This window comes from Sturnus vulgaris, unplaced genomic scaffold (genome assembly GCF_052056855.1).
Source record: "Sturnus vulgaris isolate bStuVul1 unplaced genomic scaffold, bStuVul1.hap1 Scaffold_195, whole genome shotgun sequence".
In the NCBI taxonomy this organism is placed as follows: Eukaryota; Metazoa; Chordata; class Aves; order Passeriformes; family Sturnidae; genus Sturnus; species Sturnus vulgaris.
Window position 1 is genome coordinate 5,889,035 of NW_028276170.1, and position 17,088 is coordinate 5,906,122.

Genomic DNA, 17,088 nt, shown 5'->3' on the forward strand with positions numbered 1-17,088 from the left:
TCACTTTGGGGTTTTAGTCCTACTCCAGCTGTTCACAGAGAGAGAGGGAGAGAAATGAGAAGATGGATGTCCAGAGCAAAGCTCTCTCCTAAACGCTGCAGTTGAAACACAACTGGGTCTGGTGTTAGTGACAGCCTGTGACAGTGGATGTCTGTGTTTGCTTTATTGTGCAATCCCAAACAGAGCAGTGGCATTTGAAATCCTGACCAAGTCCCATAGAGTTGCTAAAGGGTTCTGGGCTGTTTTGCTCTGTTTCACAGCACCAGAATTACCTCCTGCTTGCAAAATGTGTTTAAATCATAATAATGATCATCATCATCATCATCGGAGTGGTGATAAACTAAGGCCATTTGAGAAGATGCAGATTCTGTAGGTGCAGAAAATGTTGTTAAGAGCTTTGAGGCTGACAGCTGAGGGACCATTTCTGCAGAGCTTACAAGGCCAAATGTCTCTGGCCACGTGTCCTGTAAGCAGCCCCCAGCCAGCAGAGGAATGGGCTGTGGGAATGGCACTTGCTGAGCTCTGGTGTCCCATGCCAAGGCAGTTTAGCACAGCCTGGCTCTGTCGCTCCAAAAAGATTCACTCCATGCTTGCTGTGGTCTCCTGCCACAGACCCCTCCAGCTAAAGGTCTGCAATGTCACTTCAGGTGGCCATAAAGAAAATGAGTCTCAGAGAGCAGAACAGGGAACGAGCTGTGAATGAGATCCTGGTCCTGAAAGGCAAGAACCACCCCAACATTGTCAACTCTTTGGACAGGTGAGTGCTTCAGGTCTTATCCTGTGCAAGGGCCCTGTGTTAATCTTTCATCCGTAGTCAGTAGCCTGTTTTGAAAAAGCCTGACCTGGACATATCTTCAACAACAGCCTGGCAGTTCACTCCCATGCTTCATGCTTTTGTTTGTTTTTTTCTTCAATCTGGAACCCTGTGCTGTGCCTTATGATAAGTGCTGATAAACCATGGCAGAAATTATTTCCCTTGGCTTCTTCTTCCCAACTCCTTTCCATTGCTGCAGATGCCAGGAAGTCCAGGTTTCCAGAAATGCCTCATTTGCCCATTTTTCAATGGCCTTGCCTGTTTCTGAAGGGACTTTGTTCATGGTTTCCCAAATAGTTGATAACGTTTGTCCCAAGTGCTGTATGGCCTCCTTGCCTGGATAACTCTGGAAGTTGCATTGCCTTGTTCTGGAGGGAATGGTGGAACTGATGAGTTCAGATGCTGAACCAGCTGGGGGCAAGTGTTGTGGTTCCACACTGATTTGGGCTGTTGCTAAACTGCGTTTTTCACTTGCTTGCCATCTAAGGCATCTCCTTTCTCACAGGTGTCTCCTTCTCCTTCAGACTGTGCAGATTCCAAGGCCTGTGCAGGAATCTCTCCATCTGATCGTGTTCTCATTGACAAGTGACCTGGAAACAAAACTCCACTCGAGGCTTTTCCATGGGGGAATTGAGCAGTGCACATTCATCTCCATGCTGTTGTTTTCCTCTTCCAGCTTCCTCGTCGACGAAGATCTCTGGCTGGTGATGGAATACATGGATGGAGGAACTTTGCAGGACGTTGTCAGACAGACACGCATGGCTGAAGGAGAGATGGCAGCTGTCAGTCGGGAGGTGAGGGATCCTGCTTGTGCTTCCCATGGCTTGGACACGATGGTCCTTCCAAACAGGCTGTGAGAGCAGGAGGGGCTCCATGCTCAGGGCTTTGTTTCTGTGTTGTTTTTAAGAATTGGAGAAGGAAGAGCCTCTGGAGTCAGTGGCCTGCCAGTATCACTACACTTCTACTCTGTTCTTGTCCTCTTTCCTGCTGCTGTGGTACTCTCTCTGTCTTTCTTTGATTTGATTTGATTTGCTGTTCTCAGCTTTGCCTTGAACCATTTTCCTGGAGCTTGTCTGCACTGTCTCCTGGCCTGTCACAGCAAAGTTGCTGCTGGGAGAATTCCAAACTGTCCTTTCTTGTCTGATGTGTTCTGGCCACTGATTTTTACCCTTGTGTTTCTTGTTGTCTCTCAGTGTCTGCAGGGCCTGGATTTCCTCCATTCCAACCGGGTGATCCACAGAGATCTGAAGAGCTCCAACATCCTTCTGGGAATGGCTGGCTCTGTCAAGCTGGGTGGGTGTTCGTGGCCAGGCACGGTGCTCCCGGGGTGTGAGTGTGAGGCTGTTTCCAGTGATGGTCAGAGCCCCACAAGTGCTGCTGCTGGCACTGCCCGGCCCCTGCTGCCAGCTGAGAGCGGCTGCCCCGTGCAGAGAGCTCAGGAGAGGAGCAGAGTGTCAGGAGTGGCTTTGCTCTGGGCATGGCCCTTCCAGAGGGACGGGAGTTGGAATCTAAACTGCAAGGGAATCAGTAAAAGCCACTGCATGAACGCTGAGGGTTTATTTAAGGGTCCAGTTCCATCATTCCTTGGCCACATCCCTGAGGACTTTTCCAGCTGACTTCACTACTGCATTCTCACACTGAGAGTGGGGAATCTTTGTGCTTGGTTTCCTCATTGCAGCTGTCTTTGACAGTGTTTGTTTCTGTCCTCAGCTGATTTTGGCCTCTGTGCTCAGCTCAGCCCTGAGCAGGACCAGTGCAGCTCCATAGTGGGCACTGCTCACTGGATGGCCCCAGAAGTTGTGACCAGGTCTCCTTATGGCCCCAAGGTGGACATTTGGTCCTTCGGCATTGTGGCCATCGAGATGGTGGAAGGAGAACCTCCTTACTTCAAGGAAACAGGGGCTGTGGTAAGAGGCAAATTCTCCAGTGTTTGCAGAGGCCTGTGAGCACAGGCTGACCCTGCACTGGGAGGAGCTGCTGGAGGTTTCTGCATATTGGGAAGGGAATTCCCAGAGGACTCGAGCCTGAACACAGATGAATATTCTGCAGTCTCCAGCAACAATTTGCTTTGGGTTTCAAATTGTTGCAGCTCTTCTGTCTATGAGGATGACCTGAAAATGTGAAGCCAGTGTATCAGCTCTAATGTTATCTTGCAAAAAAACCCCAAACCAACCCCAAAACCCTTCCCCAAACCCAACAAATTTTCTGAAGGAGTTTCTAAAAGAGGTTTTTAAGAAAGGTTTAAGTTGAATTCCCCCCTGATTTTTCTCACTAGGAAGCTTGTCTAAAACATGAAGATGATTGCTTAACATCCCTGTAGTCCAACATATTTCCTTCCTAGTCCAAGCTACTTTCTCTGTCATTAAGCCTGAGCTTTCAGCAACCCCAACCTCCTGTTCCTTGCCTGGCAATTTCTGGGATGGGGCATCAGGAATTCATTTACTTCAGTGTCAGTGGCACTGCAGACATGTGTTTGATGCAATTTAAAATAACACACGCAGACCACACTGACTCTTGAAAATGGCCTGTAAAGCTGGTGTCCGTATTTGGAGAAGCAAAATATACTGTTTCTGATGGAGGTTCCTACTAACAAAGTCAGACAACGAAATGGCCTCTCAAGGCAAGATCATTTGGATGTTGCAATGGCTGTGGCTGCATCAGGGTTTGGGGATTTTGGCTGGCATAGAAAAATGAGCCGTGAGCAGCACCTCTGCCGGGGAGGAAACTGCCCCCGGAGCTGGGGCTGAGTTACCGGGGTCGATGTGAGCAGCTGTGGGTGTGAAGGAAGCTGGCACAGCGCTGCCTTTGCTTTTCCTGCAGGCTCGGGCTCTGATCCGGCAGAACGGGACCCCGCAGCTGCAGGAGCCGCGGCGCCTGTCGGCTCTGCTGCGGGACTTCCTCGAGTGCAGCCTGGACTCGGACGACGAGCGGCGCTTCTCTGCCCAGGAGTTGCTGCAGGTGAGCGCGAAGCGGCTGCAGGGGAAACAGCAGCGCCAGGGAGGGCTTTTCTTGGGGGGGGACCTCCGATAATCTCCAGCCTCGCTGCTTTTCACACGCAAAGCAAGCAGAATCCTCGCCTGGTTGGGGCTGGCTGGGTCTGTTCGAGGTCATCTGGACCTGGTGACCCACAACGAGCAGGGACATCTTCAAGTGGGTCAGAGCCCTGCCTGACCTGAGCTTGGATGCTTCCAGGGAGGAGGCACCTCCCACATCTCCGGGCTCCCTCTGTCAGTGTTTCCTCTGGTAAAAAAAAAATTCTTCCTTAGACCTAATCTGAGCTCGCTTCCGTCTCTTGAGTTTCAAACCATTCCCCTTCGTCCAAGAACTTGACTCTGGAAAGTAATGGTTCATTTCTTTCTTTTTTATCCTTTGGGCAGCACCCATTTTTATCATCAGCCAAGCCTCTCTCCAGCCTGACCCCTCTGATTGCTGCAGCAAAGCAACCACGGGTGCAGCAGAGGAGACAAAGCACTTGAGAACAGCTTTTTGTTACAGTAGTTAGGACAGTTAGTTATGGTAATTAGCACTGCTAGTTAGTTAGGGTCGTTAGGACTGTTTGTTATGGCAGTTTTTTGAATAAAAACTCTCTTAAAACCTCAACACCCTTGTGTCCCTGCCTTCTCCCCCTGTGACTCAGCTGCCCCGAGCAATGCGAGGGGAGAGCGGGCCCAGCCTCGCCCAGTGCTGAGCCCCGGCAGAGCCCAGAGCAGCCTCGGCATCTGCAGAGTCAGTCTGGAAGGAGGCGCTTGGAGCCTCCTCGGCTGCAGCCGCCCCTTGGTTACAAACTGTGCGTGGTGGGAAATGCCACTGGTTCTGCAAGAGGGCAGAAGGGGCCCGGGGAAGGCCCAAGTGCTCCATGCAAGGGAAAAACCCACCCAGTGCTGGAGAAAAAACACGCTTTTATCCCCTCCAAAAATGTAATCCTAAACCAAGTGGAACAGGGGAAAGGGAGGAACCCCGGACCTTCGGGCCCTGCGAACCAAAGCGTCCCGCGGGTGTTGGTTTCTGCCGGGCTCGCTGCCCCCAGACCAGCCCAGCTCAGCCCAGCCCAGCTCAGCCCAGCTCAGCCCAGCCCGCGGGCAGGGACACGCGTTTGGAGGAACCTGCGAGGGCGAGCAGGTGAAGGGGCTCCGGCAGTGACGGGTGAAATGAACAGGGTGAATGTGACTTAAACAAACCCTGGGAATCTGCTTGGAAACAGGGCCAGGGACTTGTAGGTAAGAAGGAACGAAAAAGATTGTCACTTCTAGAAAATGGTGGTAATTGGCATGGACTGTTGTTCAGCCAAGGCTGTGTTAAATTCTTGAACTAGGGAAGAACAAAGACTTAAGAGAATTATGAATATTGTTTTGTTTTACTAAAAAAAAAAAAAAAAAAAAAAAAAAAAGCAAAAAAGCGGGTGTGTGTGCACATTGGAGGGGGAGATGGAGTGGACAGAGCGAGAAGTCTGAACCTTCCAAGGTGCAGTCCTGGGGACAGGGCAGCCACCTCTGTACTGCAGACAGGAACCGGGAACAGTGACACGATCTGACTGTGACCCCCATCCCCTGTGTGGGGACAGGGGAGGGAATGGAGAATAACAGGAAATCCGGGAAGGAGGGAAGGGTGAGGGGAAGATGTTTTCGTAGGAATTATTTTCTCATTCTCTTGCTCTGACTTGTTTGATAATGTTATGAATGACGTTCTATTTTTCCAGTTTATCAAGCAACAAGATTAAATGTAGCAGCAAATTTTTAATAGTAACAATTATAAATGGATACAATTAAAGTATTGGAGATGAATACAATCAAAATGCATATATTTGAGAATATAATTTAGTATAATTGAGGTTCGTATAAAGCATAAGCAAAACCGACCGGTGATATGGGGAGTGGCTCCCATTCCTCACGTACCAAAGCATCAAGGCCAAAAATCCTGTTTATATACTATATGCTACAGAAGTTTCTAGAAAACTCCTCCTAGTTTCTGTTCCTAAAATCTACATCACTATGTTGTATGGCGCATGCTCTACTAATGGGTTAGGGGGTCTCTCATCCTTTTAAGGGTCTTATTTCTGATGAAGGCTCATCATCTTCATCAGTGACCGCTGTGTGACCTGCAGGTAGCGCAGGCGCCCTGTGTGACTGAGCAGATGTTTTCCATAACAAGACTTGAATTAAATCCCATGCTTGGAATGGTCCCATTTTGGCCCATTTCCAGGTCAAAACTCTATTTCTAGATGCTGCTTATCAGACAGACCTACGTCCTTCTACTATTCGCTTCCAACATCCTCCTTCGACTCCCAACATTTGGAAGATGTCCTTTGTCCTGTCTCACCCATCTCCCCCCCTTTCACTCTGTAACAATTGTCTTCTATTGATCTAAATACAATTTTGCTAATATAGTTACAATTTAATTAGCACGAATCACATTTATCACAATAATAAATTCAATTAATTTCCCCAAGTCAGGTGTGTTGACCAGTGATTAAACTCTCCCCGCCCTTATCCAGACCCTCGAGCCTTTCCTTATGTGTTCTGTTCCCTGCGCAGTGTGAGGAGGGAAGCGACAGAGAGGTTTTGGCCTCTCTCAGGCATCCCCTTCTCCGGCCCAGGCTCCTACAGAGGCTGCAGGTGAATCCCGGCTCCATCCCGGACTCACCCCGAGCTCCCGGCGGTTCAGGGCAGCAGCGCTTCCTTGGCCTCCTGCCCGGGCCGGGCCCAGCGCCAGGGCCCCGCCTCAGGCGAGGTTTCCGAAAAATAGCGGAGCTCGGGGAAAGGGAGGAGGAGTCCGTGCCGTGTGCAGAGCCCGCCCCTCGCTGCGATTGGCTACTATTGCCGTCACTCCTCGTTCCCGCGCGCTGATTGGGCAGAGAGGGGACAAGCCCCGCCCCAGTGCAGCAGGCGTCCGTGCCGTCCCCTGCCCGCCTCCGCGCTCCCTCGGTCTCTTTCGCTTCCGCGTCCCAACCTGAGAGACCGGGATCTACCCGGCAACCGATGACGTCACATAGAATGGAGTTACCATTGGTGGGAAGGAAATAGCAGCGCCAATGGCGGGGCCGGAGGCGGCTCTGGGGGCGGGGCCGGAGGCGGCTCTGGGGCCGGAGGCGGCTCTGGGGCCGGGGCCGGGCGGGCCCGCAGCGGAGCAGAACGATGGCTCCAGCGCTGGCTCTGGGGCTGCTCTTGGGGCTCCTGGGGCTCCGGGAGCCGGGGGCCGCGACGAGAGGTGAGTGGGACCCCCGAAACCGCGACCCTCCTGAACATTCATTTCCAGCCACCGAGAACCCTCTAAGCCTTCGTTCCCGGGCACGGGATCCCCCCTGTCCCCTTAGCTCCATTTTGGCTTCTGTGACGCCCCCATCCTCTTCCCCAGCACCAGGACCCTCCCGTACACCCTTATGTGGTACCGAGACCCCCCTGAACATGCTTTCCTGGGTACTGAGATACCCCTGAATCTCCATTTCCGGGCTAGGACCCTCCTGCACCCCCTTTTCGAGCATCCCGCTTTTCCCAGACCCCAGTCTCGCCCTTTTCCATGACCTTTGGACCCCCCAGAATTCCCAGCTTTCCGTGTCCCCCCCGTTTCCCACTCCCGCCGCTTCCCGAAACGGCGTCCCAGAGGGTCCCGGGCGTCCCAGGGCTATCAGGAGGGTCGCTGCGGGGATCCAGTGGGACTCAGATGAACTCCCTGGAATTCTTTCTTTCCCCCATCCCCTCCCCCACCGCTCTCCCTCGGTCTTTTTCTCATCTCCCAGGCTGCGCCTTCAGGATCCGCTCGCCTCTCCCAGCCCCAGACCCCCCTTTCCCGTGAACCAGGGACCCCCTGGCCCCCCATTCCTGTCCTTCTCAGCTCCCAGGGCCCCCTTTCCCTCAACATCGGGGACCTCTGGACCCTCTTTCCTGGGCACAGGGACCCCCTGGATCCCCCATCCCGCCTCTCCCAGTCCTTTCCTTGAACCTTAGACCCTTCCCAGCTTTCCTGGCTCTCCCCGTTCTGCTTCCTGCCACCCCAGTCTCTGCACCCCCCAGTTCTTCATCCCCTGCTCCTCCTGCAGGGGGTCCCAGGGGCTCCAGGAAGGTCCCTGGGGGGTCGTGGAGGTTCCCAGGGAGGATTCTGGTCTCTGAGACCCCCTGACACCCCCTGACACCCCCTGGGCACTGGGACCCCCCTGCACTCCCTTATCCCGTACCATTTCCCTCCTGCACCCCCTTTCCCATCCATCCCACCTTTCCCTTTTCCAGACTCCCCTTTTCCTTGACCCTGAGACCCCCCTGGACCCGCATTCGTGATTTTTTTAGTCCCCAGCTCCCTGTTCCCTCTACATCAAAGACCGCTGAGACTCCCATTCCATCCATCCCGGCTCACCCTGCCTTCTGACTCCTCTTTCCTTGGCACTGGGGACCCCTGGACTTCTTTCCTCGGCACAGGAATCCCTTGAAACCTCCATCCCACCTGTCCCAATCCTTGTATTCCCCTTTCCTTCATACTAGGCGTCCCCTGAGCGCCCGTTCCTGGACACTGGAACCCCATGCACCCCTTCCCGACTATCCCAGTTCCTCTTTCATTGATCCATAACTCTCTCAACGCCCCCAAATCTCCGTGTCCTCCCAGTTCTCCACTCCCTGCGTTACCTGCACGTGGCCGTGTCGGAGCCCAGCCCGGGGATCCCCCAGTTCATGTCCATGGGGTTTGTGGATGGGATCCCCTTCACACGCTGTGACAGCGAGCGGGGCCGGGTGGAGCCGCTGACACAGTGGATAAAGGACGGAGCCGAGCCGGGATATTGGGATAGCCAGACCCAGATCTGTGAGCAGAACCAGCACATGGATGCGAGGGACCTGGAGACAGCAAGGAGCCGGTACAACCAGAGCAGGGGTGAGTGGGGGGATCAGTGGGGCTGGGATGGGATATGTGTGGCTGGGGTGGGAACTGTGGGCCTGGGATTTATGGGGCTGGGATAGATCTATGGGTTGGGATGGGATGGGGATCCTTGGGGCTGAGGTGGGATCCATGGGGCTGGGATGGGATCTGTGGGTTGGGATGGGGATCCAAGGGACTGAGATGGGATCTGTGGGGCTGGGGTGTGGATCCATAGGGCTTGAATGTGAATTCACAGGTCACCAAAGGGGCTGAGATGGGGATCCATTAGGCAGGTATGGGATATCTTGTGATCCATGGGTGTGAATGGGGACATGGATCCATGGGGTTGGGCTGGGATCTGTGGGGTTAGGTTGGGATCCATGGGTTGGGATGGGGCTCTATGGGGCTGGGATGAGGCTCTGTGGGTCTCCATCAGACTCTGGCGCTCCATAGGGCTGGAATGGGGCTCTGTGGGGCTGGGATACAATTCCATGGGTCTCTGTGGGTACAATCCCTGCAGGTCTTCACACAAAGTTACGAGTTTACGGCTGTGACCTCCTGTCCAACGGGAGCATCCATGGATCCTTCCAGGATGGCTACGATGGGCGGGATTACATCTCCTTTGACCTGAGATCCAGGAGATTTGTGGCGGCCGACAGCGCTGCTGAGATCACCAGGAGGCGCTGGGAGCATGAGAACGTGGCAGAGGTGTGGATCAATTACCTGGAAGACGAATGCCAGGAATGGCTCAAGAAATACATCGGATATGGGCAGAAGGAGCTGGACCGCAAAGGTGGGAGCAGAATTCCTGTGGGAATGTGGGATTTGGGAATGGAGGATTTGGGAACATGGGAATTCTAGTGGGAATTCCATGGGCAGATCTCACCCCCATCCCATTCCAGTTGGAATTCCTGAGGCAGATCTCACCCCCATGCCATTCCAGTGGGAATTCCACGGACAGATCTCACCCCCATCCCATTCCAGTGGGAATTCAGGAACAGATCTCATCCCCATCCCATTCAAGTGGGAAATCCATGGGCAGATCTCACCCCTGTCCCATTCCATGGAATTCCAGGGGCAGATTTCAACCCCATCCCATTCCAATCCGAATTCCATGGGCAGATTGTACCCCATCCATTTCCAGTGGGAATTCCAGGGGCACATGTCTCCTCCATCTCGTTTTACTGGGAATTCCATGTCCAGATCTCACCCTTATCCCATTCCTGTGAGAATTCCATGAGTAGAGGTCACCCCATCCCATTCCCATAGAATTCCATTGGCAGATCTCTCTCTCATCCTAATACAGTGGGAATTCCATTGGCAGATCTCTTCTCCATCTCATACCAGTGGAAATTCCATGGGGAGATGACATCCCCATCCCATTCCAGTGGGAATTCGAGGGACAGGTCTCACCCCCATCCCATTCAAGTGGGAATTCCATGGTTAGATCTCACCCTCATCCCATTCCCGTGGAATTCCATGGATGTCTCTCACCGTTATCCCATTCCAGAGCCCCCTGATGTCCATGTGTCTGGAAAAGAGGAACACGGGACGCTGATCTTGTCCTGCCACGCGTACGGATTCTACCCCAGCTCCATCGCAGTCAACTGGATGAAGGGGGATGAAATCTGGGATCAGGAGACGGAGTGGGGCGGGATCATTCCCAACAGTGACGGCACCTTCCACACCTGGGCCAGGATCGAGGCGCGGCCGGAGGAGCGGGAGCAGTACCGGTGCCGGGTGGAGCATCCCGGAATGTCGGGGCCTGGGATCTACGCTTGGGGTGAGGCTGGGAATGTGGAATGTGGGAATTGGGAATTTGGAATGCTCAAATGGGGATTCCCCTCCCCCTGCTCACCATCCCTCGTTTCCCAGAGCCGACAGCTGGCAGGAATCTCACTGTGGTGGTCGCTGTGTCCATCATCACTGCCATCATCATCCTCATTGTCCTCATTGGATTTGTCATCTGGAAGCGCCAATCCGGTAACGCACGGGATGGGGGCTGGGAAGGGGCATGGATCCACCTGGCACTGTTCTGGGAATCCTGTGCCACCAACGCTGATCCCACTGTTTCTCCACAGGGAGGAGGGACAGGAATGAATACAGCATGGCAGCCAGTGAGTACCAGTGGTGGATCCAGCTCTGGATCCCCTCTGTGCAGATCCCAGGATGGATCCTGGGGTTAATCCTGGTGTGTGATCCGTGCTAGAATCTCATGGATCTTCTCTTTCTGCAGGAAATGATGTGGGAACAACAGCCTGACCACAGGTATGGAGCGGGATGAGGGTGGGATTCCAGAGAGGGATCAGGGCAGGATTGGACTGATTGGGATCAGGGAGGGATTCTGGATCAGAGTAGGGGTCCAGAACAGGATCAGATGGAATTGTGGAGTGGGATCACAGCTGGATTCTGGAGCGGGATCAGGTGGGATGGATGGGGCAGGATTGGTGCAGGGTGGATGGGGCAGGATTTGTGTGAGATGGATGGGGCAGGATTGGTTGGAATTCCAGAGAGGGATTGGGACAGGATGGGTGGGGCGGGATTACGTGGAATGGATGGAACAGGATTGGTGTGGGATGGATGAAGTGGGATCAGGGAGGTGTTCCAGAGCAGGATCAGTTGGATGGATGGAGCAAGTTTGAGGCAGGATCAGGTGGAATTCCGGAGCAGCTCCCGCTCTCCATGGGCTCCAGCAAGGTCCATCCTGCGGGATGGGGACAGGGACAGGGTGACACCATGACCCTCTCTCATCCCGGCAGGAATCACTGCCTGAGCAATCCCCAGAGCTGGATCCAGCCCCTTCCTGTGGTAGTCGATTTGGCTGAGATGGACTGGGATTTAGCCCAAATTCCCTATAAAGAAAGCACAAATTTAAGACCTTGGGAGGCAGGCTGTTAAAAAGCAAGGCCTTAGACATGAGGTCTGGCCCCTGCCCTGCAGATGCAGAGGCTTTAGCCTAAAACCATGGGCTTTGTAAGGACATGTCAGGCATGCCTAGGCACGTCCCTAATTCTCATTTGTCTTTGGACCTTTGCCCTCGGGTATCCCTGTGTATATCCCTCCCCCTGGTCTTTGGATGCAGCCTCTCAGATCACATGTTCACAAATGGATTAAAAGGATATCACAGGCACCATCATTCCCATCCCGCTGCTGCTGCTTCTTCTTCTTCTTCTTCTTCTTCTTCTTCTTCTTCTTCTTCTTCTTCTTCTTCTTCTTCTTCTTCTTCTTTTCTTCTTCTTCTTCTTCTTCTTCTTCTTCTTCTTCTTCTTCTTCTTCTTCTTCTTCTTCTTCTTCTTCTTCTTCTTCTTCTTCTTCTTCTTCTTCTTCTTCTTCTTCTTCTTCTTCTTCTTCTTCTTCTTCTTCTTCTTCTTCTTCTTCTTCTTCTTCTTCTTCTTCTTCTTCTTCTTATTCTTATTCTTATTCTTATTCTTCTTATTCTTATTCTTCTTATTCTTATTCTTATTCTTATTCTTCTTATTCTTATTATTATTATTATTATTATTATTATTATTATTATTAGCCACGCTGTAACCCGGTCAGGCTGGTGAAGCTGTCACAAAGGGAAAAACCCCCATTGCATTACAACAGGCAGCCATATCAGATTCCACGTGTTCCAGGTTAAATTCACATGGAGGGGAAACTGGATTTACAGAGATATCTAATGGCTTTAGGTTCCATGTTGCAGAAGCTCCAGAATTACATCCTGCTATCCAGACCCATAGGACTGGACACACCTGCACATCCCTTCCAGCCTGGACACTGGGTCTATGTGAAGTGGTGGGACAGTGATCCTCTACAAGCCAAGTGGAGAGGACCATTCCAAGTCCTGCTGACCACCCTCACCTCAGTCAAAGTTGCTGGCAAAGGACCCTGGACTCACTGCTCCAGAGTTAAGAAGGGTTCTGCTCCGGAAACAACTGAAAATTCAGAGACTGATGCAGATGAAAACATGTTTTAAATTATTCCTCTTCTGTGCCTAAAGAACTGTTTGTAATAATCATGATTCTTTTTTGCATGATAGCCGACTATTCAAGACATTACTACTGTTAGATATTTATCTAATAGTTAAGATATTTATCTATTGTTAAGGGTTAGCTTTCTTTCCTTTTGTTTCTTCTTACCTATAGAATTTTTCCCATTAATTGCTAGATAATTCTAACTGCAGCTACTTGTTGGTGCTTGAGAAAACAAAAGGTTGGCCTGGCCCAGGTAAAAAGGAGGGCGGGGGTGGGCAGCTACTCAAGGCTTTGGGTTTTGGAAGACACGTTTGGAGCTGCTCTTGCTTAAGGAGAGGAAGTCCCCATGACCCAGCACAGAGCTGCTGCTCCTTCTCCTCTGGGGTGAGCCTCTGCTCGTAAGAGCAGCCACTGACCTAAGGCCTTATTAACCCCTTCCTCACTAAAAGAGGCACCGATCACCCTCTGCTCACACCCAGCTGCCGCTGCCCGCTGCTCCTTCAGCGCTGCTCTGAGTTTCTCTGCGCTGAAGCCCCGCCCTGCCCTGCCCTGCTGGGACGTCCTGAGATTCGAACTACTGCCGAAAAATTCTCTGATACATCTCGTCCACCAGCCCAACATCTTCTGTTCATATCTGCTGTTCTAGCTTAGTGCTTTTCAGAGTCCGGCAGGGGCACTGGGATTGACTGCCCCAGGGCTTTGAGAAGCAAATCCTCTCCTCCATCCTTTCCCATCTCGGCCAGAAATGCTGTCACAGGCTCCCTGGTTCTGTTTGTTATTAATTCCATAGTTGTTGTTTCCTTGCCTTGTTATACATACCAGTAAGAAACTGTTATTCCTATCTCATATCTTCGATTAAAACCCCCTTAATTTCAAAATTATAATAATTCAAAGGGAGGGGGTTTACATTTTCCAGTCCGAGGGAGAGTCCTGCCTTCCCTAGCAAACACATGTCTTTCAAACTGAAAGAAATTTTGGTGCCCAACATTGGGCCCGACAGCATCGAGAGAAAGGGGTGAAAAAAGAACAGTTCTTGAGTGATCTCATTTTTTGTGTGTGCTGAATGCAGAAACTTCACTGGGTGGCACCATGTGGTCGAGCTTACCCTAGTTTGGGTGGCACATAGTCATGGCTATATTTCTCCCATTTGCAGCCCCTTATCTAAACATGGCTCCTGTTGAATCATTAAAACAGATATGTTCAGGGACAATGACTCTCTAACTGTTACCGTATGGACTAGAAATCCTGAATATTAGAATATAAAGTGTATAAACCATAATAGTAGTAGTAATGCTAAGGCTTGAAGACTGCAGTCCCCAGAGTAGGCCCTGGGAAACTAACTTAAGAATGTGCTGTGCTAAGAGCATGCAGAACCGTTAGTGATAAGGTTAAAGTATAAACATAAATAAAGTACTGGTGGTGGGCAGTGGCGCCAGAGAGAGATTGAGGGGGAGAACACTATAGTCCTAAGATAAGCAACCATGTAAGATTTATGACGCCAAAATGCTATCTTCAAGGTGAATGTATCTATAGAAGAATGTGTACTTCTGCACATAAACCATTTGTAAAAGGGTATAAAAAACCCTCTAAAAAGGGAACCAGAGGGATCCTGACTTGGGACGCGAGTCCGCAGGTCCCCGGGCCCTGAATAAAGCACCACATAAACTGACACTCTGTTAGTTTGTGTTTTACTTGGGGTTTTGGGCAGCAGTTTTGGCGACCGCGGCAGGACTCCGGGGGCGGCAGGGGCGGTTCGCGAGCTGATCTACTCCACGCCGGCACCAGGTGATTTCTGGGGAGACATCAACCCGTGCCCGACCCCGCGCCTGACGGACGACTGTGAGGTAAGCCCGCAAGGTGCTTTATTCTTTATTGAAAGGGAAAGCCCGCCGATTAAGACGGGACGGTGATCCCGCACCGGGGGCAAAGGACGTCTTAAAGGTTGTGGAAAAGGAAGCCTAGGCGCTGGTCGTCAGACGCAACAGTGATTGCGCAGATCCAGCACTTGCCACTCGCGGCGACGAGAAAGGCAAGAATTGTGGTAAAGGGTGTGTGAGTGTGGAAATAATAGTAAAGTGTGTGAGTGTGAGTGTTATGATGCCTTTTAAAACCTTTAAAGTTCTGGCTAGTTCGGGGATGGAAATTCCGAATGATTCACCCTTGGGCTGTTGCAACATTGGAAGGTGGGGAATTTTGGTGAAGAACTGAGTAAAAAGAAATTGATTGATTTTTGTAATCATGTGTGGCCCCACTACGAACCTGAGGGTATGCAATGGCCCCGAAATGGTACTCTAAATCCTGATATTATAACTCCTCTTATGCACTTCTTACAAAATAATGAGAAATGGGAAGAAATTCCCTATCTTGATTTGTTTTATTGTTTGAAAAATAAGCGAGAATGGCAGAAAGAGTGTGGCATTATGGTCTTAAAAACAGCAACAGATGGTTGTGCGGGCTGCAAAGGGTGGCAGAAAGGGAAGGAGTATTCTGTTAAGTTGTCAGACCCTGAGGAGGATGTTTCTCTGTTGGTAGCACCTAGTGTCCCTCCCCTGGAGGAGAGTGAACCGAGTGAGTCGGACGAAGAGGTGAATGAGGAAGAAAAGGGGGGGGATTTAGAGAAAGGAAAAGTCGTTGATAAGCCGCGTACTCCTCTATGTGAAAGGACCCGTAGCGGGCAGGAGAAGAAGGGAAAAAGGGGTGCACAATTGATGGCTCCGTTGTGGGAAGCGGTTGGACCCCACGGGGAACGAGTAATGGTGAAAGTTCCTTTTTCTCCTAATGATTTGTTAATTTGGAAGCAGTCTGTGGGGGCTTATCGGGAGGATCCTGAACGGGCGGCAAGGGTAGTGAAAATGGTGATTAAAACACAAAATCCAGACTGGAATGATTTACAAGTCTTACTGGATACAATAATGGACTCTACTGAGAAAGAGATGGTGTTTAAAGCTATGAGGGAAAAGGCACGAGAAATTATTAGGTTGCAAATAGCGGACGGTACATTAAATGATTTGGTGCCGCGGGAGGATCCAAAGTGGAATGTTAATTCAACAGGGGGTTACCATAGACTTAAGGCTTATCAAGAATTGTTGGTAGAAGGAATACGGAGCGGGATACCTAAGACGTTAAACTGGTCCAAGTTGTATTCAGTAAGGCAGGAGAAAAATGAGTCCCCGTCAGCTTTCTTAGAAAGGCTTAAGGAAACTGCTCGAAAATATACCAGTTTAGAAATTGAAGGGGAATCAGGGAAATTGCAGCTAGCTTTAATTTTTATGGGACAATCCCAAGAGGATATTCGGAAAAAGTTGCAGAAATTAGAAGGGGAATATACACGGAATTTGGATAAACTTTTAGAAGTTGCGTGGAAGGTATATAATAATAGGGAAAAAGAGACTGCTAAGAAACAACAAGCTAGTATGTTGGCAGTACTACAGCAGATAACGGGGAATGGTATGTGGGGAGGTGGCCGGGGGCGCGGACGGGGGCGAGGAATGGCTAGGGGAGGAATTTCGATGGGTGGAAGGGGATTCCCAAACCAATTACAAATGGGACAAGGAAAAATGAGATTGGGATTGGATCAGTGTGCCTTGTGCAAGAACAGAGGACACTGGAAAAACGAATGTCCACTTAATCAAGGTATGGGATTCGGGCTGAATAGCGGGGAGGGGTTGATAAATAATTCACGTGCAGTTCGGGGGGGGCCACAAGGTGACACCCAAGCCTCTATGATGGGAAGCTACCAGAATCAAAGCTGACTAGATCGGGACCTGAAGGTAGTCTTAGAAGTAGACGGGGAACCATTGGAATTTAGAGTAGATACGGGGGCTACATATTCTGCAATTAACACCAAATTAGGACCTCTAAGTGATTCTACCATTCGGGTGGTAGGGGTTACAGGACAGGTGGAAGAAAGGGCATTTTTACGTCCGTTGGATATAAAGTTTGGGGGGAAAGAATTTGATCATCAATTTTTATACATGCCAAATAGCCCAGAATCACTAATGGGGAGGGATTTGTTATCAATGTTAGAGGCAAAAATAATCTTTGAAAAAGGAAGAGTAAAATTAGAAATTCCAGAAGATAATATAGCTAAATTATTTACAGTGAAAGAAGTAGAGGCAACAGAAATCCCCACAGAAATAGAACAGGCTGTGGTACCATGGGTATGGGAAACAGGGATTCCTGGAAAATCAAAAGCAGCACAACCGGTAGTTGTGGAATTGAAGGAAGGAGCACAACCCGTACGGATAAGGCAGTATCCTCTGAAACTAGAGGCTCGGAAAGGAGTAGCACCCTTAATAGATCAGTTTGTCAGTTTAGGGATATTACAGGAATGTGAATCAGAATTCAATACCCCCATATTTCCGGTAAAGAAGTCCAATGGCAAGTACAGGATAGTTCAAGATCTGAGGGCAATCAATAGTATAACAAAGGATATTCATCCAGTAGTAGCAAATCCATATACATTGCTAACAGCTGTCT

General features: G+C 50.6%; 2 protein-coding genes across 3 annotated transcripts in view; one reads left to right on the forward strand and one right to left on the reverse strand.

The window, feature by feature from the left end:
* The window catches only part of LOC148218027 (uncharacterized), a 775,474-nt gene that overhangs the window by 729,670 nt on the left and 28,716 nt on the right, over positions 1-17,088 (reverse strand). The window lies entirely within an intron of this gene.
* On the forward strand, positions 6,871-12,741 carry LOC148218032 (class I histocompatibility antigen, F10 alpha chain-like). 2 transcript variants are annotated; one of them, XM_088158154.1, is made up of 8 exons: positions 6,871-7,018; positions 8,405-8,668; positions 9,174-9,446; positions 10,164-10,436; positions 10,529-10,636; positions 10,735-10,770; positions 10,890-10,921; positions 12,325-12,741. In XM_088158154.1, the coding sequence occupies exons 1-7, from the start codon at positions 6,946-6,948 to the stop codon at positions 10,913-10,915; spliced, it is 1,053 nt and encodes a 350-aa protein (XP_088014280.1). In that variant the 5' UTR covers positions 6,871-6,945; the 3' UTR covers positions 10,916-10,921; positions 12,325-12,741. The 2 variants fall into 2 exon arrangements, with proteins under 2 accessions (XP_088014280.1, XP_088014281.1); XM_088158155.1 differs by having other exon boundaries at positions 12,339-12,741.

Bases quoted from the DNA above. Each gene is read 5' to 3' on its own strand.
- LOC148218032 (XM_088158154.1), top strand. From the start codon at position 6,946: ATGGCTCCAGCGCTGGCTCTGGGGCTGCTCTTGGGGCTCCTGGGGCTC. The intron at 7,019-8,404 runs GTGAGTGGGACC...GTGTCCTCCCAG, and splicing joins GCCGGGGGCCGCGACGAGAG to TTCTCCACTCCCTGCGTTAC. The intron at 10,637-10,734 runs GTAACGCACGGG...GTTTCTCCACAG, and splicing joins CATCTGGAAGCGCCAATCCG to GGAGGAGGGACAGGAATGAA.